Source organism: Vanessa cardui, chromosome 2 (assembly GCF_905220365.1).
Source record: "Vanessa cardui chromosome 2, ilVanCard2.1, whole genome shotgun sequence".
Lineage (NCBI taxonomy): Eukaryota > Metazoa > Arthropoda > Insecta > Lepidoptera > Nymphalidae > Vanessa > Vanessa cardui.
This window is the reverse complement of record NC_061124.1, coordinates 1,804,195-1,829,635: the sequence shown is the minus strand read 5'-3', so window position 1 is coordinate 1,829,635 and position 25,441 is coordinate 1,804,195. Positions and strand designations below refer to the sequence as shown.

At 32.7% G+C, this 25,441-nt stretch overlaps 1 protein-coding gene across 1 annotated transcript in view; it reads left to right on the top strand.

Moving 5' to 3' along the window:
- The window catches only part of LOC124535690 (neurogenic locus Notch protein), a 117,950-nt gene that overhangs the window by 62,636 nt on the left and 29,873 nt on the right, over nt 1–25,441 (top strand). Inside the window, exons 3-5 of the mRNA XM_047112001.1 lie at nt 4,247–4,524; nt 10,180–10,524; nt 20,203–20,365. Of these exons, the coding sequence (XP_046967957.1) occupies nt 4,247–4,524; nt 10,180–10,524; nt 20,203–20,365 (786 nt within the window). The remainder of the gene's footprint in view (nt 1–4,246; nt 4,525–10,179; nt 10,525–20,202; nt 20,366–25,441) is intronic.

Below are 25,441 nucleotides of genomic sequence, written 5' to 3'. Positions count from 1 at the left end.
ATCAGCTCATTGTGATATTTTAATAAATAATAAAAAATATTTTATTAAAATATATAGTCGAAACAGTAAAGGTTGTCTAAAAAATGTTGGACTCACTCAGATCGGCAATATTCTGAGAGCATTGGTGAGCTTTTTTGAAAAGTCTACGTTACTTAGTAAACAGGCGATAACTATTTGCTTACTAGAAATTTGATTAAAAGTCGTCCAAAGTTCTAGAAAGATTAGATTATGTAAAAAATAAGCATTCCACCGCGACATAGTACTTTCTAGAAACAGTTTACTAGACCATATCTCTATAACCCATTCATCCCATCCGATGTTCCATCATTAGATATAGACATGGCACTTGACTGTTTTGGAGCTGGTCTAAGCAGGAAACATCATAGGCAATCTCGCACAAATGAGTGCATCGCCTTACCATTACGGGATGTAACTGTCTATCCATATGTGATGTCAAACCTAATGAAGACAGGATGAACGGGACGCTGTGAGAAAAACTGGGATATGTTCACGAAAACCGTTCGCTTCCGTTAACGGTGCTTCTTTAAGCTTTTTTGTCGATTTTTTAAGTTTTAGCGACGTTCGATGTTATTGATAATTCAGTACGTTATCTCAATCTAATTAGCTCAGAAAACATATCCGTTCATTACACTTTCTCAGTTTAGAAAGATGAAATTTGCGTACGTAATGAAATAACGTATACAAGCTAAATTGGGGGTATGCCTCACACTTGGTTAGAAAATTATATTATAGAGATTTACGACTGTATCATAAATATTATTGTTACAAAAACATTAAAAAAATAAGGTAAGATATGACCCATGTCCGCAGTACCGGGTTGAAATGTCACCATAACGTCATACATGGTATGATTCCTGAGCGATGAAGCATAAAGATAAAGGGTCACATATGCGTGCGCATGCGCATGATGAGCGCACTACGCGCATCAGATAACCAATGGCATGCCTCCTACGTTTCTAGGAACAATTCGATAACACGTGACAGTTAGCAAAATGCTAATTCAATCCTTTAATTGTTAATTTTATGTATTTATATACCTGTATGTATGTATGTATTGTTTCAATGTACCGTTATGTATTACATAATTAATGTAATTCAATGGATTAACATTTGACGTTGTACTTTGTATGTAGTCGTATATTGTTAAAATTAATTTATTTTAATTCGATGAAACTGATCAGGTTATATTAATATTACAAAGTTTCTTAGTAAATAGAATATTTTTTATCATGAAAATAAATAAACAAGTTAGTTTTCTACTCACTTTTATACTCATTTTTAATTACAATACAAAGTAAAATATTCATTAACTGAGACGTGTAATTTAATATCTAGTTATTTAATAGATTAGATTTCGAAGGTTCAATTTTAAAAAATACTTTTTAAACTATATAATCATTACAGTCCTCTCAAATGCAGCGTAATAATCATGCTTGAGAGTTAAACCGCGCAGAGCAGATAGATGTTCTAATAAAATGTGCATCAATAGAGGCTCACTCGCAACAATAAACAAAGCGAATTCTTGTTCTCCAATACAGCACCTAATTTGTCTTTTAAAGTTCACGACCGTTACAGAATATCGAATAACCGAACAGTTACATGCGATGTATTTATTTATTGCGAACTCGCCTCTGCTCGCCTCGTCCGCGACACTGGATCTTCCGTCGGCTCAAATAAAATATCACCTTACAAACCTTCTCCAACTAACAACGCTTCGTCTTTGATTAAACGAACTGCTTTATCATCAACCGTTCCAGTTCTCCTTTTACCTTAATAAGATCATTGATAGCTTCCATTATAATTTATAGTGCACAGTTTAATGAAGATTTAGCTTCTAGACAAGCGTACCATGCTTGAACAAAGGCGTGTTTTAGCTTATTATTTTCAAAGATAATGGACGCCGGTAGCCAGCAATGTCATCTTTTTGTTTCATTACGGTATTGTTACAATTTAATGTACATTAAATGTTGTATTTAATCGTACTCAATCGTCGTTCCAATATTTTTCTAGTGCAATTTTCTAATCAACTCAATGCAGTCGTGGAGTTAAAATGATTACGAAATAACACACTGACACGGCTAATGTATTCGCGGTGTCTTATCGTGATTATCAATTTAATTATTTCAAGTTTGTTTACGTTGAATAACTACATAAATATCGTATACATTGATGATATTGAAATTAAATATTCTTGCTGTCTTTTTATGAGTCTTTTGGAGTATAATGGTACGTAATCATTGTTCTCTCTACAATTTCGTAATGTTACATTGAAATGAACCTTTTTGAACTACAACACTACTAGAGTGCTTTAATGGTGGCACGTCCTAGTTGTATATTATTGAACAGGTCGCAGATATAATTCAATACAAATTGAGGTTATCTTATTGACAGTATTTTTTGATGCAATTGAAACCTATTAAAGTATTTACAGTAATTGTGTATGTGTGCAGTGGATTAATTTATTTGGTTAATTTGAACGTCTTAAAAAGTACAGATTTAATCTGAAACAAAGATCCGTATCTTCCAAGGGACATGACAAAGGCATCTCTGGATATCTATAATATAATAAAATATAAGAACAGCGCAGCCTGGAGCTGAGGTCAGTGCGTGGGAGAGGCGTCGTGATCCGCCCACGTAACGTATACAGGTTCTGAATGCTATCCATGAAAATGTTCGTATAAATTTGCTGGAATTTTGTCTTTAAATTCAATTCGATATAAAAATATGTTTTAACATATTGAACACACAAAAAGTCTTACAAAAGTATTATGTAATTTTTTTTGTTTAATATCAATCAATGTAGATATTTGGTTCCTTAAGCGCAAGGTTTATGTTGGGTAATATAATTAATTAAATATCATAATTATTAAATGTGAAACACGTAAAATACTGCGCCATTTCCTTTCTGAAACTTTGAGGAAGCGTGGATTGCATAGGTCGACGGAGAAAGTCAAGAATTGTATCTAAGTACCACGACACTTGTTCTTAAATTGTTACCACTGCACAACGGATGTAACATAGCAGGTTTCTTCCGTGGGAAGTATATGTACCTACGCTTTGGGAGGTAGGCGTAGCCGTCAATTGTCTCGTATAAAAAGTTTATATAAAGAAAGAAATTTCATTATAATTTTTTTTTTTCATATTTAATGATTAAAAACGATAGAAATATACTATAAGTTGTTTTATTTTAAATTTAATAGGTGTGTACTGTCAATCTTGAGTCATCTTTCAAAACCAACCTACAAGATTTGGAAACCGATTAAAAATAAACGTTTACTTATAAAATATTGACATACGTTAATGCGCACGCGTTGAAATGCGTTAATCAAACTTCGATTTCGTTCTAAATTCGAAATTTTAAAATTATATTGTTTTAACGGCTCACCTTATATGGAGTCGTATTAATATTAATTTTTAAAAATGGAATAATTTTGAAATGAACACGTTCGTATTTTAAAATTGTTATTTCTATTAAAATATATACAGTATGTCTATTTTTATAAGCGCATTGGAAAACTATACGGAGTGTGGTGGTGCGCGAGAGCATGTCACGGTGCCGTGTCGCTACGTATCAGCGTTATTTATTGGCGTCGTCCGGCGCAGGCGCGATAGTGTTGCCTACCAGTGGCGCTGGCTTGTTTATACAATGTATGTTAAATGTATCGTCTGCAGGTAGCTCGGCTAAAACTGTGGCTCCTTTCTTAGAAGGTTTGCATGATAAATTAAATTCCTTAAACCTATCGATTCATTTGCATTATTTATCCTATATTGTTACCGTGTTCGAAGTTCAATTTACGATTGAAATTCAAGGAGTATTTACGTTTTTTTTTTTAATTTTATGACAACATACGTATTTGTTTAACAGATTAGGTTATCATTCAAACATGCCATAAACTTATGTCAAAATAATGTGAGATTCCTTTAAACTTAGAAATAGTATTAATGTCAAAAATAAATGTACGGTTTACGTAAATTTAGTAATAAAATTTGACGTAATCATTATATTAGGTCGACTAAACTATTATAAACCTGGTGTATAAATATTTTCTATGTATCGTATGTATGTACTAGTTTTAGTAGATTTTACTTACGTAGTGTAGCTTGATACTATCTAACGAATAGGAAAACTATTTTTTTAATTTAAACTGGTTCATTGAACTACTTTCAGCTTCTAGTAATTGTTGGAATATAAACTGAAATGCTAATCAAACCTTCTTTGTTACAGCTGTACATCCCGTTACGCCGGCGAGTTCTGCCAGCACCTGAACCCCTGCCACAGCGAATCAAGCCCACGATGCCAGAACGGAGGATCGTGTCGAGTGCGCCCTGGAGCGGGGGGAGCGCCCCCCTCATTCGCCTGCGACTGCCCGCTTGGCTTTAGCGCGTCCCTGTGCGAAATCCGTATCCCTGCGGCTTGTGACTCTGCGCCTTGCTTGAATGGAGCGACGTGCAGGCTGACGTCACTGCACACCTACGAGTGTGACTGCCCCCCAGGCTACACAGGTGAGTTCAATTATTGATGAATCAGCACTCTGAGACGAGATAGGCCATATAATTACAATACGTGAAACTTAGCCAATTTATGTTTATACCAGTTGTTTATCGCGGCTTCACTCGTGTTTGGTCATGTTTTAATCAAAAAGGTACCCCATGTCCTTTAAATTTCATCAAATTGGTATGAAGCAAAATGTCGTGAAAGAGCTACAGATAGATAGAGTTACTTTCACAATGATAATATTAGTATAAATGTATAATCAATCTCGTTTTTGACGAAGGAAAACAGTGTCAGGTAACCTGCATGCCAGTTGAAAATCTGGCAAATGTGTTTCAACTTCTTAAGTGTATACGAGGCCTTAGTAAGCATGAAACGTTTACAAGGAAGTTTAATCGATAATATTCTCGATATAAGCATGAATACAATGTGTCATATAAATGACTGTATATTACGAGACAGCTGTGAATGAATGGAAATCCAAGACAATAATTTTATCTCGATCAAAAGATACTTTTAACACCGCGAAAGAATACTGTGGATAAGACAATTACAGGACTGCATATCATCTTAAGGCTTTCGTATTCGCAGAGGATGTATACAGACGCATATACGCTGCTTGTACAGGTAGATTCGCTACTAAGCAAAACCGATAAATCTTTTTATGACAGCATAATGGTGTTCTGGTTTGAAATATGACTACGTTTATTGATCTTTAATGCGATAGCTATCCGATGTATTAGATGCTCATTAGATAATTCCTATATACGGTGAATGACTGCTGCATTACAATGCAACAGGTGTGTTGATCTCGGACAAGCTATGAATAAATCGCGGAACCAGTAATGACTTTAATTAAGCTTTGTGTCTTGGAAATATCATATTTATTACAAGCAACAAATCCGATGTAAAGCGATTTATTATAAAACAACCGACCCGGCTTCGCACGGATGCCATACTGATACTAAATATACTAGAATCTGTTTATTTACGACATCACGTAAACTTCTAAAATTATCAGTGTTTCTATACCATATTGCCTATGCAATATATACAAAAACCTTCCTCTCGAATTACTCTATCTATTAAAAAAAATCGCATCAAAATCCGTAGCGTAATTTTAAAGATCTAAGCACACATAGGGACTGCGGTAAGCGACTTTGTTTTATACCATATAATGTAGATTCAGGAAAAACGGGACGTGATCGTTAACGATAGTATATACAATGAACGTTTACAAAATTGACAGTTAATTTCATAGGAGACAAAACTAGTAACGATAAATTTTGAAAGTTGTCTTAAAGATTAGCATTTCCTTTCAATTTAACCTTTTAATAGCTCGCTGACACAAAAGCGCGTGACTCTAATCACGCGACAATAGAGTTCAAAATCGTTTGTAAATTTCAGTCGTTCTCAATGCATTCGGTTACACGCAATTATATTATCAACTGGAATGATGCCGGCGAGTTGTTGTTTTTGTGACTCGTGTAATTAAAAAATCGGCTTTCAATTTTCGTCGCGGTCGTTAAAACGTTAATGATATTATAGGAAACGGGTCACGTGACACTGTTGAAGCTTTAACCGGTGATCTTAGTGAGATGAATAAGTCAGGTAATTAATAAAGGAGGACGAGGGTGATTTTATTTTAATGAATTAAATAACTATTTCTTGGCCTGCAATAGTAAGTTATCCAGGAGAAATTGCAATTATAAAAGAAGAAATCCGAAACGATGGGAAAGAGTTCCAAAGCTTTCCGAAGCAAGAGTTTGACAATACAAGACTTTCCATATGTAATGCATATGGGTATAAAGACTTGTTCGTATAAATACCAACTACAAATAATAAGTGTCTTTATATAACGGTATATATTATATAATTTAAGGCTCTTTGCTTGAATGAGAGTCGCATAACCAATGCAAGAAATACTCATATATAATAGATAGTATAAAGCAGTTTAATTCTGTAACGATTCACTTCGCATCTCACCCTTGAAATGTGAACGACCGACTTGCGGTGATAAGCCATTTTGATCTCTGTGTTATGTAAAATTTATAATGATATAAGTGTCAATTTTGTATATCACGCTGATATCTTACATTCGTGTTCTGTGGTGAGTTTCGAGTGTTTTCTCACAGAGTTATCTCTACAGATATCTATGTAATTATTGTTATGTCATATTATTACGATACGATCGAGTCTAGAATTGCGTGTTTTGCTACTAATTTGCAATTAGCTGTTAACTTCATTAACTATTTACAAACATAAAATTGTATTTATTAAGGTACATAAAACTTATTATAAGTTAAATTTCATATTCATTTCTAGAACTTTTGTTATAAATGATTTATTTTATAATCACTTATTGCTTTTATGAGTAGTAAAAAAAAAAAACTAAATGAATATCGGAGAAAATAGTATAAATTGCCCTCACAACTATCTATTAATGATTTTATTCTCAACAACGGTATTATTGTACTTCTATAATTTACTAATTTGCTACTTTCTGTAAAAAAATCACACACTATTAGAAACGGTGATAATTTAAACAATCAAAGCGCTCAGCCGAAAATAACACCGGATGTCAAGAGAAAGCACTTCCTGTATCGTAATATTGACTACAATATTATGTAAACTTTAAGGAAATATATATTTATTTAATCGTACTTAATGAATTTAATATATTTGAAATGGGTTAGGGTGTAAGCTGGGTCTACGGTCCGCCATTTGTCTAAGTACTGATTTTGATTATTAGGGTAGTTACACAATGTTACTGAGATAATTTTAACTGTTTCTAAAATCTTTTATTGAACTTTACCTTTTAGTGTGTGGATTAAATGTTGTAACATAATTTTAGGCTAGTAACACACACTCGATCTAGCAAGTAATAATACACTTTTTGGTGCTATATTCGTTTATGAATTTATATTCAAAACCGTACTTGGATAGATTTGATTCATATTTAAATGTGTCTTACAATCGAAAATGTGATCACAACATCAATTGAGCTTGTTCAACCAATCAAAATAAATTCTTTGTGTCATTTAACACAAGTTTATTAGTCAGCGAGGCATTTCGATTAATTGATGACGAATCCTCTATGACCGCATAGATCTATGGACTCATTTTCGATTCTAATCGATTTGTAACTCTATTCGATTGAGTTGATACTTTTTGGAGATATGTTTGATATTTATGTGTAGGTTTACTAGTGATTATTTGTAACTAATTCACAATATATTCTAGCGCTAAGCCGTACCGTATAAAAACTGTCAACGTGGAAAGCCGAACATTGCTTTATATTTGGCACAAATATAACATAAAATACTAGAACCCAAAATAAGTGACAAACAAACAATAAGTAACATACTTACATATTATTTTTTATATATCGTAGAACTCAATTACAGTACAATCATAACAAAATATATAAAAAAAATCATTACTACTAAAGAATTAATGACATTAAATGCTTAAATATATACAAATATGCACTAAAACTAGTAACTATTACTACTTGAAATAGTAGTCGGATTACTGTACTAACTATAAAATATTTACAAACAGACCTAGTTTAGTTAATTAGAAAAAATAATTACTTTTAGTAAAAAAACGGAAATACAAATGCACCGTTTAATGTAGGTACACCAAATTTATTTAACTAAAAATATCAATGTGACAGGTATTTTCGTTAAGTAGCTGAAGAGTATAATATATTCGTTTTTTATTGGTTTTCGTCCCAACGTATTGACCTCAGGCGAAGATCCGTTAGTTAAGTTTAGATTATTACCGAAACGAGTTTGATTACGAGTTGCGTTTGTAACATGATAACTTATATCGTAAAATGGAATACTGTTATTGACATCTACTTATTAAACATTAAAGATGTTTTTTTTTTATGATATGGTGGTCGGGAAACTAGCCACCTGATGTTAGGTGGTCCTTACCACCGAAGACTGCACCGTAACATATATCAAGTATCTTACATCGTTAATGAGACACAATCTGTAGAATCTAAGTTATATTCCTTGTGCCTGTAGTAGTAGAAGCCCATGACAATAATAAGTACTGCTAATTGGCGAAAGAATATCTGAAAAGAGGTGGAACTTGCCCAGTGGGGCCTGAACAAAGCCCTGCCACCTAATAAACTGTAACTGTAACGATTATTGTTAAGTCATTTGATAGTGCGAGGTTCTGCTTCTGAAGTTATAAGGAAAGGTGTTATTAAAATTATTTGATTAGTAGTTTCATGGCTTCGCTAGCGTTTTACGGTGTTGGTTGTCACAACAAGGAACCTATGTTCTTTCTTGGAGTTCAAGTTTGCTTTGGTTCAGTAGTGATAGAGCAACAGTCAGACAGACAGAGTTACTTTCACATTTATAATATTGATATAGTTTTCATGTTGACGTAGCTCTACAATCTGTTTGGTGCTTATTTCATACACGTGGCAGATTTTCATTGGACACAAGCACGAGCACGAGATAAATTGAATTCAAATTAAACACAAAAAATCAGTATTCTTTCATTCGCGTGTTCTAACTACTAGTAGTTTAGCCTTCAACTGTCTTTTTTTGTTTTATTTCACGATGTCCTGTTAGTTGCCATTAACTTAAGTTCTTAACTTCACTGCAGATAGTCAGTTCATTAGGTACTTCACTATAGATACTTTATTACAAAATATTCAATATACATATTTCTATTTGTTAATGTGATTGTAAAAATTTCTTTTTGAAATTTTGTACACATTTTTGGTAAGGAAATTATGATCTAGGATATTGTTAAAAGTTATTTCTTAGAACATTGATTGAAAAAGGAAGCAATTATTATTATTATTACATTTGATAAACTTAACAAAAGCTAGATCACAAATTCTGATTTATGTTACGCGAAGCGCTGCAATAGAAATCTTCAATTACAAACACAATGTATCATCAGCTTAATTGCCTGCGGTAACTTAATACCTAATTATTCCTCAAATACATTTACATTAAGACGTTCCATCATATAGCTATCTCTCTCTCGAGCTATATGTTCTCTTTCTAGTTGCCATTGTAATTTATATATTATTTAAAAGCCTTTATACAGTTGATCGTAAACTTTCCCTGTTCTATAGCTTCGTTTGTCTTAATGAGCTGTACGTTTTTGATAAATGACCGCTAAGAAATCAAGTCCAGGACGATATAATGAAGTCGTATCTTTACGCGCTACAATAACATTCAAATACAATTCACACATCCGTTAATTGGTATCGAATTTTAAATTATGTGAACATTTCGTTTTAATGTACTGTCTGTGATTTTATTAAAAGTAAAGGCGGCTCTATAAATGAAAGACGAGATAAACCATAGGGTGGGTACCCTATGGTTTATCTCGTCTTTTGATTATGGTACAGCAATAAATAGCAAAAGGTATTATTCTGTAAGAGTTCACGTATCACACTCATGAAATGATTAAAATCGAAGGTAATGCGTTATTATTATTATATACATTACAGTCAAAGTCGCTTACAGCTGTCTGACACAAGATCGTGTTCTCAGATGAGTTTCGAGATTGCGAGAAGCGTTACTTTAGGACACCAATTCTAGAACAAATACATACCTATATAATTTATTGATAAATCGATTTTATTGGAAGATGATGGACTAAAGCTTATTTTTCTTTATTAACAGGAGAGGAATGTTCCCATGAAGACCACTGTGCATCCCAACCGTGCAGGAACGGCGGTCGATGCGTCGCTGATAACACAACGACTGTCGGCTACTCCTGCGCCTGCCCACCTGGATTCACCGGTTCCAGATGTACCGATGACGTCTTCGAATGCTCGAGCGGTTCAGGACCTTGTCATCACGGAAGGTGTTTCAACACCCACGGTTCCTACACCTGCGTCTGCGAGCCAGGGTATACCGGCAGGGATTGTGATACGGAGTACGTTCCCTGTGAACCCTCGCCGTGTCTGCACGGAGGACGGTGCACGCAGCTGGACCAGTTGAGATACGAGTGCGATTGTCCTACCGGTAAGTGTGTTTTTGTTTTATTTTATCCACAGAAATTTCACCGAATATTTGTTCATATAATAGTTATTGGAGAATTCGTGAATAAGTTTAAAGATCGATTTGAGCATTGTTTAAAAAGCTGAGAGTATTTTCCAAATGGTTAGCTTCAAATGGAAAATGGAACGGTTTTAAAGTACTTTGTAATAGTTAACCGAAGAAGGGATGTGATCATCTATCGTAATTTATTCCATGATCATCGTTTTTTGGAGAATTTTGTATTTGGAAATCCATATAACGTGATCGTGGCAGATTGGTAGTACTCGCGTATCACATAACATTGAGTTTGCGTTTTTCTCTCATTTATCTTAGAATATGTTAAATAAATGTATTCCAAAAACCTCAATTAATCACGTGCTAACATCACCGTTAAATTATTTATCAAGTTTAAAAGCGAAACGGTGTTGAATGCTCGGACAATTTACCTTACCGAGTCACGTTTCCCAACGCAGCCTGGTATCGGCAGTTCCTTTTAAGATCGCGTTATTTCAGACATTTTACCAATTACTTATCGCTTACTTAAACAGCCGTACAAAATTTTAATCAATATTTTATGAATACTACATTTTATTTGGTATGCGCCGTAAATATATGTAAACGCCTCTTTGTTTAAACGGCTAGCATAATCATATAAGGTTACAGATTTCAAGATCGATTTCCGGGACAGGGTAATAAAAACCCATTTTGGCTTTATGTCGTGGAATTCAAACCGTGGTCCAGAATTGGGTAGCTGGCAACTAAAGTCTCTCACATAATGCGTTGGTCGTTGTTGGTCCTGTACCGGATTTCTTTGGTATCTGTTTGGACCAACAGAGTACCCAACCTTCCTGCTGGTTTGTACCAACTCTTGTGCACTGTAGCACAATTTTATCTATACAGTCTTGAAGATTGTCTGTGTTGGTTTAAATTCGTTTTGAAGTAATTTGGGGCGTATACTTTTAAAAAAGTGTTTCGAAACTCTTGGAAATAAAATGAATAAAAACTCCATAAGACCCTGTGTTGTGAATTATATTTGGAAATAAAATTAATAAAACGTTCGTGAGACATTGAGCAGATGTGCTCACACTTTTATTAAAAAGGTCGTCTGATGAATTAAATTAAATAATTAGAGAGAGTATCAGTAATTGGGTCGATAATAATCTGGAATAAATAATAAATAAAATATTATTATTTTTATTTTACATTACGAGGAAGTATGCTCTACTTTATACCAAGTAGACTGTTGATAGTAATTCTATAGGTATACATTTTGTACGAAATTGGATTGATGATAAATGTTCTTATTGATTCTTGAATAAATAACTACTCAATGCTTTATTAACGAGTGAAAAATAACTCGGCGGCGTCGTTTTGATGCAGAATTGAAATGCCTTAAGGCACATATAAGGTCATAAAAATAAAAGTGCTCTACATAATTGTACTTAATGGCCATTATCATACCCGTTACTGTACGGTCTTAAATAGATCAGAAGTCAACCTATTGATTCAACTTGATAAGATATATTAAAGCTATAAGTTCTACACCTGTCATTGCTTCACCTCTAACCTTTGACGTTGCTGTTTATTCTTGCTGATATTATCTGCACCGTTAGTGTTGTATGGGATTTGGTGTAAAACATGCTGTTCCATGCGATATTCACCTATGATAATAATAGCTCATTATTTTATTTTTTATCTTATTTTATTATGTACAGGATGTATAAAAATGTCTTAAGTGATGACTCTTAGAGTCACATTGTTGTGATCGAAGTACTATTTCTGTTAATCCTGCCTCTTGGTTATTGTAAACCAAAATGATTGATTTTACTTGGTGGTAGGGCTTTGTGCCCGTCTGGGTAGGTACCACCCACTCATCAGTTATTCTACCGCCAAATAACAGTGCTCAGTATTGTTGTGTTCCGGTTTGAAGGGTGAGTGAGCCAGTGTAACTACAGGAACAAGCGACATAACATCTTAGTTCCCAAGGTTGGTTGCACATTGACGATGTAAGGAATATTTCTTACAGCGTCATTGTCTATGGGTGATGGGCCATATGCTCGTCCGCCAAACTATATCATAAAAAAAAGATTATGATTAATTTAATTAATATATAAAGATATGTTTAATTTCAATTCAATTCTTAGTTTAATAGCTTTTATCTGTGCCGACAGGGCATGTTTTATTTCATCGAGAAATATAATTATTGACATATCATTGGCAACAGATAAAATATATATAATAAGTCGGTTCTGACAGTGTTGTTTTTACTAATTTTTTTTAAATATTAGTGAATGGTGTATTGCTCAATAGTCAATACGTAATGTTTTATGCGTATTTTTTTAAAGTCACTGAAGTATTTTGCAATCGTAATTTTTGTTCTTAAAAATATTTTGCAATATTTTCACTTTCTTATATATTTTGAGGCCGTTTATTGGAACCAGTATTTTTTTATATTTTGACTTTCGAATTCAAAAATAAAGTGTTAAAACACGAAAGATAATCATTCAATATTCTAAAGATAAAATTAATTTATTAAAGCAAAATAACAAACGGTATATATTTACTTTTGTCCGAGGAGGTTTAACTCTTGGTTTCTCCCACATATTTTATCTGTGAACTATTTCGCAAGAGTGCAATCAAAGACTATAGCAATGTAGTTTCAGATACCGAAACATTATGTAAATCATTTGGTCAATTTATTTCGCAGATTAGCGTAACGATAGAGAAAGCGAATGTAGAACGAAAATCTGTATTTAAAGTGCTTTCAGTGCTATGTGTTAAGTGGTCTTAAATCCTTTTATTATTATAATTTAGATCTTTGTTAGTAGATATGCATACTTTTTAAATTTTGTCTTCGAATTCAGAGTCGATTTTTATTATTGTGTTTACGTTCCATTGCGAAACAAAAATAACCTAAAAAGTATTTTTCAATGTAACATTTAAATGGAGTTTCAACTTTACAATGTAATCTTAACATAATTTAATATAATCTTTAAACTTGACCTATACTTTTACATTTTGTAATCAGTGAAAATTAAAAAATTAAACGTCAATATGTTATGGCAGTACTTCTTTCGTAAATCTGATCTTTTTAGACCTATTCAGTTACGGAGGCGATCCTGTCTACATTTATTTAATAATACATAATAGTTACCACAATAAATTTAAAAAATATAATATATTTTTTATGTTTTGCTTAAGATCTTGTAAACACTATCTCACATTTGCCAATACAAATATTTAAGCTAAATGGCGCTTTCTTGAGTGAATAGATCTGTATGCTTCGATAAAAAATATTGACACTTAGAATCAATGAAAACATTTGTAATTGACCCTGGCAGAGTTCACTGATGCGAATACACAGCATTATAAAAAAAAAGCAATTACAGTACATAAACAATGATGAATAAATTTAAAACAAAATACCAGCTTTATAACGCATTCATTGCGTGCCTAGCTACTCTGTGGACTGCCCGAGGCGACCACGACTCCGCTAGTTCGAAAGCACAATATAAAATATCAACATCTTATAAATAGTATTTATGTATCGGTCAACGAAAGAACACGGTGCTAATCATGTTGAAGAATATGGCGCCGAGGGGTAATAAATATGTCGGAAAATATAACATCCATAGATACATAACTGTCAATGAACGGGCTCGTTTTGTTTATATGAAAAGTAAATATACGGTTTAATATTTATAGTATATTGTATCTTGGATAGAAAGAGGCTTAGTGGTTTGAATCAGGCAACACTGATTTTTGATTGCGGTTTTGTTTATCACTGGTATGGTGAAGGAATATGTCGTGCTTACACGTGTTTGATAAAATTCTTCCACATGTGCTTATACAAATTGTAGAAGCGTGTAAGAAAAAGCACTAAGTAAAACTTCTCAAGAGACGAGACTTTTTTTGTAACAATGGAATATTACTGTTCATTTGGAAATCAATACGTTGTTCGAGTTGAGTTCGAGATAGAGTTGTCCTATCAAAGAGATTCTGACGAATATTGCAATCTATTTTTATAGCAATGAATCTTCTATACTATTACATATAATACGTTCGACTAACTGTCTGCCTGTTGTCCCAAAACTTTCACCAAATCGCTGAAATGTTTTTAAAAATAGTATGAATCGAGCTTGAAGTCCAAGGATAACTTGGACTATTTGTGCTTGAAATCTACCGATCAATCAACGAGCGAATCCGCTATCAACAACTAGTATTTCATAAATGTTGTTGCAAGTTACACTTATAAAGTCGGGGTCAGAACGCTACCAGTTTCGTATCGTAAATAGGTAACATGTATGTCCGCCGCCTTATGACCGTAAAGCGTTCACTCAAGATTGATTTAATCATTCCATTTCACTTCCCACAGTCGAAGTAACACATGTTCCACTGGAAGTGACGTCGTCGTTGTCGGGCAACACGCCGCAGCCCACTAAATGTGTCCAACTGGTTGTTACAGTGTTTATCGTCAACTTAAAACGGTACTTAAAATTTAATTATGGTTCTCGAAACGACGTTGAGTCATTAATGAATGAAATGTTGCCAAGTCTTCTTTTTAATATCATATTTTTTTTACCGCGAAACAAATTACAGTTAGGATCGAAAATTATGATTGGCTTTTCTTTGAGATTGACAGAGATGACATTTTAGCTGTGTGAGGCTTCATCTGCTGTTGTTACAAAAGGATTCAAACTCCAAACGACAGTTCTGTATTGTTGTTTTCCAGTTTCAGTGGTGCGTAAACCAGTGTTATTAACAGGCAACTGTGATATGACATATATACGCCGGCGTGGGCCATTTGATAGTGTAAGAAATGTGGAAGATTTTCACATTGCCACGGGATTCAATATAAAGTTCTTCTAAAATAAACAATATATATAATTTAGAAATTGTATGAAATACAGACACAGACACTTAATAAAATAAACACCTCCCATTCAATATTGCCTTTCTTTAGATTCTAATGAGTTTTCGCAACTAAAACTAATGAAGTCGAGATGCGCGAACGCCGGTCTATATAAAATTCTGACGTAAGCACCTTCGCAGGCGAGAGACACTTTCTCGCGAATTTCTTTAACCGAATATTGTCTTTAACACAATGCGTGGAAAGACCATAATGGCATATACGTTTTTAACATTGCAAATATTACAAAACTATAACAATTTTCGTAGATTACACGTCTAATGAATCTAATGAGCCGATTCGTTACCTCTGCACTTAGAATTGCGAAATTAACATTTTTTTGTTCATTATTTCCATTATCAAATATCCTGTATTGAGTAATATATATAAAAATGAACGTCTATATTTCTGTTCGAGATTTGTAGACCTTGACACTATTATATGTTATGTATATCAATAAATATACTGCTGGATAAGACTTTCAAGGTGTGTGAAGGCTCCTGGTTCATAGTCGTCATTAGCCGGCTCCCGCTCTTCAGATCATAAGTATATATAGAGCTATATATCCAGCAGTGTATTGATGTATATATTATATATATTTTGATATTGTATCTCAACAATTCGTTATGACAGTTGATAATGCAAAGCTCGGGTAACGGTTGCCAGGAATTGATTTTGAAAATACATATAACTAATTAAAAATATGCTTAAGTTTTAACACATTGAGAGCGGCCTGAGATTAAAAGCAGATGTTTTAAATATGAATAACAATCAATTCGGGTATAGGGCTGTCACTTATAATTAATTTTTAAATATTTTTCAAACTTATTGTGCATAATATTTATGCATTTCTAAGCTATAAGTAACTTTGTAAATATTATTATAACTGCTATACAACTCGAGAAACCAAACTTTATTTTTTGTACCCCTTTGTAAGTGTGACTATTCAAAGAATATGTTCTTGTTACGTGCATGTAAAAGTTATAACAAACATTGTACAGAATTAGATATATTTAACTCAAAACTTAACGAATTTAAATTTAGTTTACGTCATATAGTTAAATTATAGCTGTTTCACTTGCATTCTGTGCTTTCTGTTTTTGTTTTTATTTTTAATATAATATGTCATTTATTTGTATTAATTTTAAGTGGAAACTTGAATTTATGTTTTTCTTATATTTGTTTTTTACTATTAAGTGTAATTATAATTGTTTGTTTCCAAAAAAATAAATAATTAAAAATAAATAAACAGTGGGTTTCTTACCAGTTGACAGATGGAAGAAATAAAAATTGCAATCGTATTACTTATGAATATCAAGCCCGTGAGAGCGTTAGTTAATTGAGACCTAGTTTCGATCAATAAAAAACGTTCGAACATCTCAAAGTAATGTAACTTTCAATAATTTCCGCTTGTTTTTTTAACGAGCAATTAGAACGAGTCCGACTAGTTGTCAGCCCTGGATATTGACTTAAAATTTTCATAGCTTCCGTGTAGTAATTATATCACCATATGTATGGGAAAGAGGAACGGACACACTCTCACACCATATGTTAATGGCATTGTCCAAACTTAAAGTTTATTCAGCATAAATAATGTACACTATCGAATATTCATTCGATAAACACGTAATATATTTACGGGAATTACGTTTCTATGTTCATGTGTATTTGGTCGATAATAGCGTGGTTTATTTTTATGATAATGTATATATTTCCAAGATTTTATTGCATACTCGATCGAACTCGCGGGTTAAAGTAATCAATGTTTATGTAATTTCAGACGATTTGTTGTTTTTATGTCCATAACATTGAGATGTCTCACAAGAAGAGTGCTAACAATTGCTAACTCATTTTAATCTATCAGTTGCCTTCGATATGTTTCATTTTATCTAAAGAATGGTACAGTCGATAAAACGGGTGGTTATAAAACAAAATATAGGGCTAATTCTACTAATAAATTGTCTCTATATCGCAATCGAATTGAAACGTCAACCGATATAAAAAAGTAGAATGTCCCTCAGTTACGATTAATTTCATCATGAATGGAAGCAGCTCAAATTAGACCCGCTGGTCACTAAACCGGAATTCCAATATACTAGATTAAGGTTTAAAAAAATGTTTTTAGTACCAATGATAAAAACATAAATGACAAATATTACAAACGAACAAAGCACTCAAAGCTTGCATTACATAATGAAAAATGTAAAAGTAATTGAAATGATTGGTATTAAAGTCAATGAGTACATAAATTTATGAGTCTGGCTTCTTCACTGACGGTTGCAGGTCGATCCTTCTCACTACAAATATTTGTTTAAGCAAAACGGGTGTTTGTCGTGGTCTGGGTTTTGTATTTGTATTGTTTATGTACCTTACATAACGTACCCCTTTCCACATTCTAACACACTATTGAACGGTGAACGTTTATTGTTTTTTTTTTTAATTTCGAAGAATAAAAATATCTATTTATATATATGTTAATAAATGTTAAGTATGTTAAGTATATGTTAAGGTAGCTGAAATGAACAAAGGTCAAACTCATAGTGAAGTTATTTATAGAATTATTTATAGAATACGAAATCAAATCCGGCCTTAGATATAAAAAAATCAAGTTAATCTTTCAATTTGTAAGTTAATTTATTAATACAATTTTAATTTATAAAGTTTTATAGGTAAAATATCTTTAGAATTTATTATTAAAAGACGATTTAATGGTTTTTAAATGTCAAATATTTAATTTTAATGTAGAAATAAATAAATTGATATCTATATGCTTATCTGCTTTGAATAAAAAAATAATTGTTTTCTTATAAAAACAATGAAACTCTGTTTTTAGAAGAAATCTCATAGAATGAATTTTATTCGTATCAGCAAAAGTTGAGCAGGTAATAAAATGATAAAAGACATAATAAAATAATTCAATTAACGTAAACTAAACCAATATTAGGATTATATATAAATATCCAAAACAAACAAAAAATTCCCACATGTAATTGTTATAAAAAAATTACGAAAAAAATTAACGAGCTAAAACCATCGTAAACATGACTTTAATTTTTTTCAATAAACATGTAAGTTTCAGAAACAATAACCAGCTGAAACACATGCACATGACACATTGGATGTTCCTTACATGTTTACGTTACGTTCTTCCCCCCTAAAGATTTAAATGTTTTCTCATAAGCGCACATGTGCGTGGGAACGATCGGCCTAATGAAGGTAATGAGCTGCCGAGTTGCTAATCGCATGTGTAAGGGCCGTTGTGTTGATGGATTTCAACACGCCTTTTCTTGTGCAAGCATCGTTCATTTATCTTCTTTCTAGAATTTTCTATCAATACTTCCATATAACTCTAAGCTATCTCAGCAAAACTTTCAGTATTATAAACGATACAGATCTTTTTACTCGTGTAGGCGCGCCCCTCCACGCTAATATGTGCGCGTGATGAGTGATATTCGTGCTTATAAGATATATTAGTGTGAGTAGGATGACTGTAAGAATACAGATAGTATAAAGAATTAAAATGCTATTCAAATGATAGGGTGGTAACCAAAACTATATTTCAATTAGTGCCTTATTCATTAGTCTACTACCAAGCTGCCACGTGTATATTGATAGCATATGTTACATAAATAATTAGTAATTTAGAGGCGGTAATTCGTTAATACGTGTTTTATATTTGACGACCTCCGTGGTCGAGTGGTGTGTACACCGGTTTTCATGCGTACGCCACTCTGAGATCCCGGGTTCGAATCCCGGCCGAGTCGATGTAGATTACCATTAGTTTTCTATGTTTTCTATGGGTCTGGGTGTTTGTGGTACCGTCGTTACTTCTGATTTCCATAACACAAGTGCTTCAGCTACTTACATTGGGATCAGAGTAATGTATGCGATGTTGTCTCATATTTATTATTATTATTAATTATAACCGAAGAACGCGTTAAAATTCAATAAGCATAACTAAATTTTCAATTATTGTAATTTATCTCATGCTCGGACAAACATCTCGGAAACTCGTACAGGTCTGATAAAAACCTGCCTGTTCCTTATCCACAAACTCTTTCCCCAGCACATGGGCCATTTACGAGCTTTTATCGAACCGATTGGGTCAGAATTATCGTCCTAATAAAAGTAAATGCTTGTAATCCGATATGATAACTACCGAATGAGTCACGTTGCCAAAGTTGAAAGACCTCCAAGGTCATAACCCAGTCGAGACACCAGCACGTCCAATAAAAATAACATTTCAGAGAAACTGACATTGAAGGCAGGTGGTGATGCTTATATGGTCTTAAGGTTTATACCATCGATAATATGGAGAACCTATGAACCTTGCGTACTTTGTATCTTACGCATTGAATATTAAATTATATATAGTAATATTTTAATAGTGAAAGTAACTTTGTCTGTCTGTCTTTTAACGACCAAACCAAACCATTAAACCACTTTAAGGAAGGACATATATAGACATAGGCGACACCTAGTATATTATACAGTAGTTTTGGACTTGCGTTATGCTCCAGTTGTTAAAAAACTAATGATCATAATCATGATAACAAGAAAAGCGATGTTATTTGGAGTCGATTAGTTAAATGGATCGATTTACGAGTCCATTGCATGTGATCAATGAATTTTGATCATCTAGAAGAAACAAATGTATACATATTAATTATACAATGCTATCAGATAATGTACTAGACCATATAGTCTCTGTATCCTTAAAAAATGTCACTATAATAATTTCCTTTGATTCCCAGGTTACCGAGGCCAGAACTGCGAGATCGACATCGACGACTGCCCTGGTCACCTCTGTCAGAACGGTGCGACCTGTATCGACGGCCTGAACTCGTATACGTGCGAGTGTCCCCCGACATTCACTGGAACCTTGTGCGAGGCGGACGTTGATGAATGTGCATTGAGGTAAGTTACACGATGCAATACTTTGAGCTCTCAACCTAAAATCTGTCATAAACCGTTCACTTAGGCTGATGTGATTTGCGTTGTCTATAGTATAATATTATAAATGTCTGTATATCTGTCGCTCTTTTGCGACTTAGGATGAAGCAAACTTGAACTCCAGGAAAGGACATGGTCCACTTTTTTGTGTAACACATGACAACCAACACCCTAAAACCCAAGCGAAGGCGCGGGCGATAATATATACTGTGCGCCTGTAATATCTTGTTGATACAATGACAGTTATCTACAAGAATGTGACTGTAGCAGCGTGATGAAGTGTCCAATCATTTTCTTAAACGAAAAATGGCATTCACCCAGTATTGGAACTTTTGGGGGACTTTGCTCTATGTTATTTCTTTATAATAATATATTTTATCAAATTTCTGATTTAATGCGCAAAGTCTTTAAACTTTCTTTTCATTTAACAAAAAACTTAATACAAGCTATCGGTGTATAGTATCTATCACAAAACGGTGTACCAAGTCACACCTGCCAATGTCAAATGTTACTCAATAAACCCTTATCACCATGTATTAAAGATCAATTTCGTACGACTTTCTGACGACACTGCGCAACGAAATTCTATTTAAGGTAACAATAGCCGTTACAATAATAATTGGAAGTTATTACGAAGCTATGAGGGAGGATCTTCATTCTTAATGCGATGCGATAAGATCTTTTTTTGTCTAACGCTAAATTTTTATTCGGTACCTTTGTATGTATGCCGAAAAATTGTTCACAGGCACAAATAATATGACAATTCAATTGTCTTATTAATTGTACAAAAACATTTGCAAGAAATAATCACCATTCAATTGTGACGTATTGTAGAGATATAACATTTTAGACGAAACATGTTTAATCTTTGAAATATTAGTAAGATAAATGGTGGTAGGGCTTCGTGCAAGACTTTTTGGGTAGATAGAACTTACTAATCTTGACTACCTAGTCAACCAGGAAACTCAGTAGTAGTATTTTTGAGCTTCAATTTGAAGGGTAGGCTAACTAGTACAGGCACAAGGGACATAACATCTTCGGTCCCAAAAGTTGGTGACGCAATGACGATATAAGGAAAGGTCAATATTTCTTAAAGCGCCACTGTCTATCAGGAGTGGTGATCTATTACCATCATAATTGGCTCTTCTACCTACCAATATTACAACAACAAAAACGTTAGATTATTTATAAAGAAGATAATATCTCAATGATCTAACGCGTCAATTTTTAAGATCTTCTAATTTACATCGGATTTTATATAACTCAAATATTTCCTTGTGCATTTTTTCCTTAAATCCACATCAAATACTAAATTATACAAATTAAGGGTAATTTACATTCAATCCAATATCAAGTTTTAATCAGAGCCAGCTCGTCTAGCTTTGACTTATGTTCGATTCGAGAAACGCCATATTATGTATATATTTAAAACGAGTTATAAGTTGTTACGGGTGAATTAATATTCCTGATTTGATGTTCGTATATAAATAGTGAATTTTTATTTAGTGTAATGCCTCACGGCTGAACAGCGTTGATAATGCTGGTAATATCGATACGAACAAAATTTGAATTTAACCGTCCAAAGGCAAAGTTAAAATGATCGTCGATTCCTGTAGTAGGGGGGAGGAATAGAGGTTTTGATGTTTGAGAGCAAATAAAACATTCTATAATAATAAATCTGTTTACATCATACTTGGTAAAATTATTACTGTCCTTAATAGGTTAATAATATTCAATGCAAGTGGCTAATTCTGTCTGTCTTTATTCCACGATTCCTCAGTACTTTAGTAAATACATTACCCTTAAAAATTCCTAACTTTCAAATTACTCACAACAAAATTTTGTCCTTTAATTTAATAACATACTCAAAATATGATATGTCTCAGACCGCCCGCCGAATTTTTCAAAGACAAATTTTAATCAACGTTAGAAAAGCAATTATAGCACTTATTACGACACCATAAAAAACATTTTGCTCTAACCTACATTTTTAGTAACGCTTGTTTAAAGTTGTCAAAACTGCTTAACGATTCTGCGTTCTTTCCGCTCTTATTTCACTGTATTGCATTTTCGTTTGTGTATTATATATGGTAATTTAAACTCTATCACGAAAGCTTAGAGTTGATTATTGATGGTTGCGTTTTAAAGGGGATAATGTCATCCAATCCGGCCCGCTGGCACGTAAAACGTAACAGATAAATGCGTGCGCAATATCGGGTTACTATAATATTATGTTTTTAACTTTTTTGTTGGATTCAATATCCATTCAGGTGTTAAGATGTTTTGAGGAGAGTTTCCTAAAGTAACGATAACAACTACATACAAGACAAAGTACCCTAAGGTCTGTGTGTCTGAACACTGATTCTGGATTAAATCCAGAATCTACTGAACAGATTTTTATGAGGTTGTAATTAATGGAATGAATCATTAGAGAGGCGAAAGATTGGCGTATATTTCATTATGGTTTTGTGACGTTAAAAAAATCAAAATATACTTTATTCAAGTAAGCTTGTAGAAGCACTTTTGAACCATCGTTAAACAACTATATTGAGTGAAGCTACTACCGGTTCGAAAAGTAGATTCTACCGAGAAGAACCGGCAAAAAACTCAGTACTCTAGTTACAGTAGTTTCTGGACTATATTAAAAATACGATCATTTTTATAGATATTCCACCCAAAAAGTGATATGATATTAATATCTCTCACAGTTTTATTTGCTTTAAAATTCAAAAAGGTATATAACCGATATACATAAGGGAATTATATTAAGATATATGGGAACCAGTTTTCGCCGACATAGACGTGATAGATATATACGGTTATAATTATACGGTTTTTCTTACACGATCCGTAATATTGATTTTGTTATTGTTACTCTTTTTCAACATTAAAAAATATAGTAATACTTAAATGCCATTTTATGTGTATTAATTCCACGCTTTTTCATCTTGTATTGAAAAATATGCCTTCTTTAACTATTTTTGTAATTTGAATTTGTTTTACAAATGATTTAAATTTATGAAACGACTAAGTTAAAAATGTGTTTTTTGAATGTCGGAAAATTAATATCTGGAAGATTTACTGTTGAAAGATCGATGTAAAATGACTGACGGTATGTTTGTTAGATAAACAATTAATGTTTTATGTATTTTTTTATTTGTATGAGCTTTTATTAGTAGATATAAATGCCGTTAAGTATTTTGTAACAGCGACGTATTGAGTCGGTTTTATTAACTCCAGTCAAAGCTTGTTAAGGGCTCGAGTACTTCGAGATACTTTTATTATAACATTGACAATAATGATATTTTATTGCTATCTATGTTATTAAGATTACAAATATATAATTAAAAAACCATTAAAGTTAAAGTAATAATTGATCTATTTGTCCATTAAACTATCATACATAATTAGTTATCTGTACATAATTAAATAAGACGTTTTTTTTTATTGATTTTGAAAAGATGTCATATTTTACACTACTTAAGTATTTATGCTCGGTTGAGACCATTTAAATCAACTAATCAGGTATTGTTGTAGATTTCATGCAATGGCCTTATTTATTCATGGCAACATTTTAAGTTTTTTTTTTTTAATAATAAATTTTGCAATACTAATGTCATTCAAGTAGATTCTAATATCAAACCTTAGTGTCGTTAAGTTGTATATGTAAACAGTTACCATTTCGGTATTAACATTAAAAAGTGTTTTTTTTTTATTTCAAATAATTTAGCTAGTTGGCAAATAATTCTTCTAATAGGAATAGTGTTGTGATCCATAGACAATATAGTTGCCAGAAACATTAAACCGTCCCTTAGATGTCAATTCATATTGGCAAGCTACGGTTGTAATTTCACTCGAACAATCTTCCAATAAAAACACACCAATAAGTATTACTGTTTGGCCGTAATGTGATGTGTGGATGGTACCTCCAGACCAGCTTGCACAAAGCTCACCATGCCAAGTACTACAAATAAAGCCTCAAAATCACAAGTAGAAAGATCTCCCAAACAGTTGTTTCAAGAAAAAACGGTAAAAAAGGCATATTATTCGATACAAGATTTTATAGATGATAAAAAAGCGTGGAGTTAATACCTGTTGATTTCGAAGCAGGATATATTAATGTAAATAATTGTATTTAACACTAACTTGCTGAAAAAGAGTAACTACTGAGTTTCCTGCCGGTTCTTTTCGGTAGAATCTATTTTCCGAACCGGTGGTAGCTTCACTTAATTGTAAAATGACGATTCAAAAGTGCTTGTAAAAGCCTGCTTGAATAAAGTTTATTTTGATTCGATTTGATTTGAAATCCACCGAGAAAGTGGACATGTTTATTCATGAACGACACTCGGCCTTTAATTTAATTTAATACTGAGTTATTTATTAATTACACAAATCGGTTCTCCTTTTAGATAATTATCGAACAAGCCATACGATTACCGAAGCTTTTCAGATAACAACTTTCGTTTCTAACAGTAGCCGTTAATGTTAATATATTCTATTGAAAGTTTTAAAATATTTAACGGATTCATTGATAATATAACTATATATTCGTTAAGTTGGTGGTTATATGGTAATGAGAGATAGACTGCAGATAATGTTAACAATAATGAAAGAGTATTTGATATACTTAATTAAATTTGTGGTTGCCCGAATATCGACCTTAAGTCATTTATAATAAAACTTAGTCTCGATACAAGAAAAGTATAAGGTACACTGTTTTAATTCCAAAGCAATTCATTCAATTTTTAGTAAATTAGGTATTGGGTATTGAATGCTTCAAATCCTATTTGTTATTTCGAAAACAGTGAAAACTGAAATGAAAAACTATGTGAGTTAACTAAGTGAAACTTTGTCATTATTACAATAGAAAAAACCGTTAACTTAAACGACAAAAAATGCGTTGCTAGTTTTTTCAGCTTAGTATGCGCGTTGGCCTTCGACTATGAAAATAAACTATGAAAGTTTTATTTCATTAATTTCAAAGACATTGTTATAAATATTCAATTAAGATTACTCTTCCACAATGAGTTCTGACCTAAA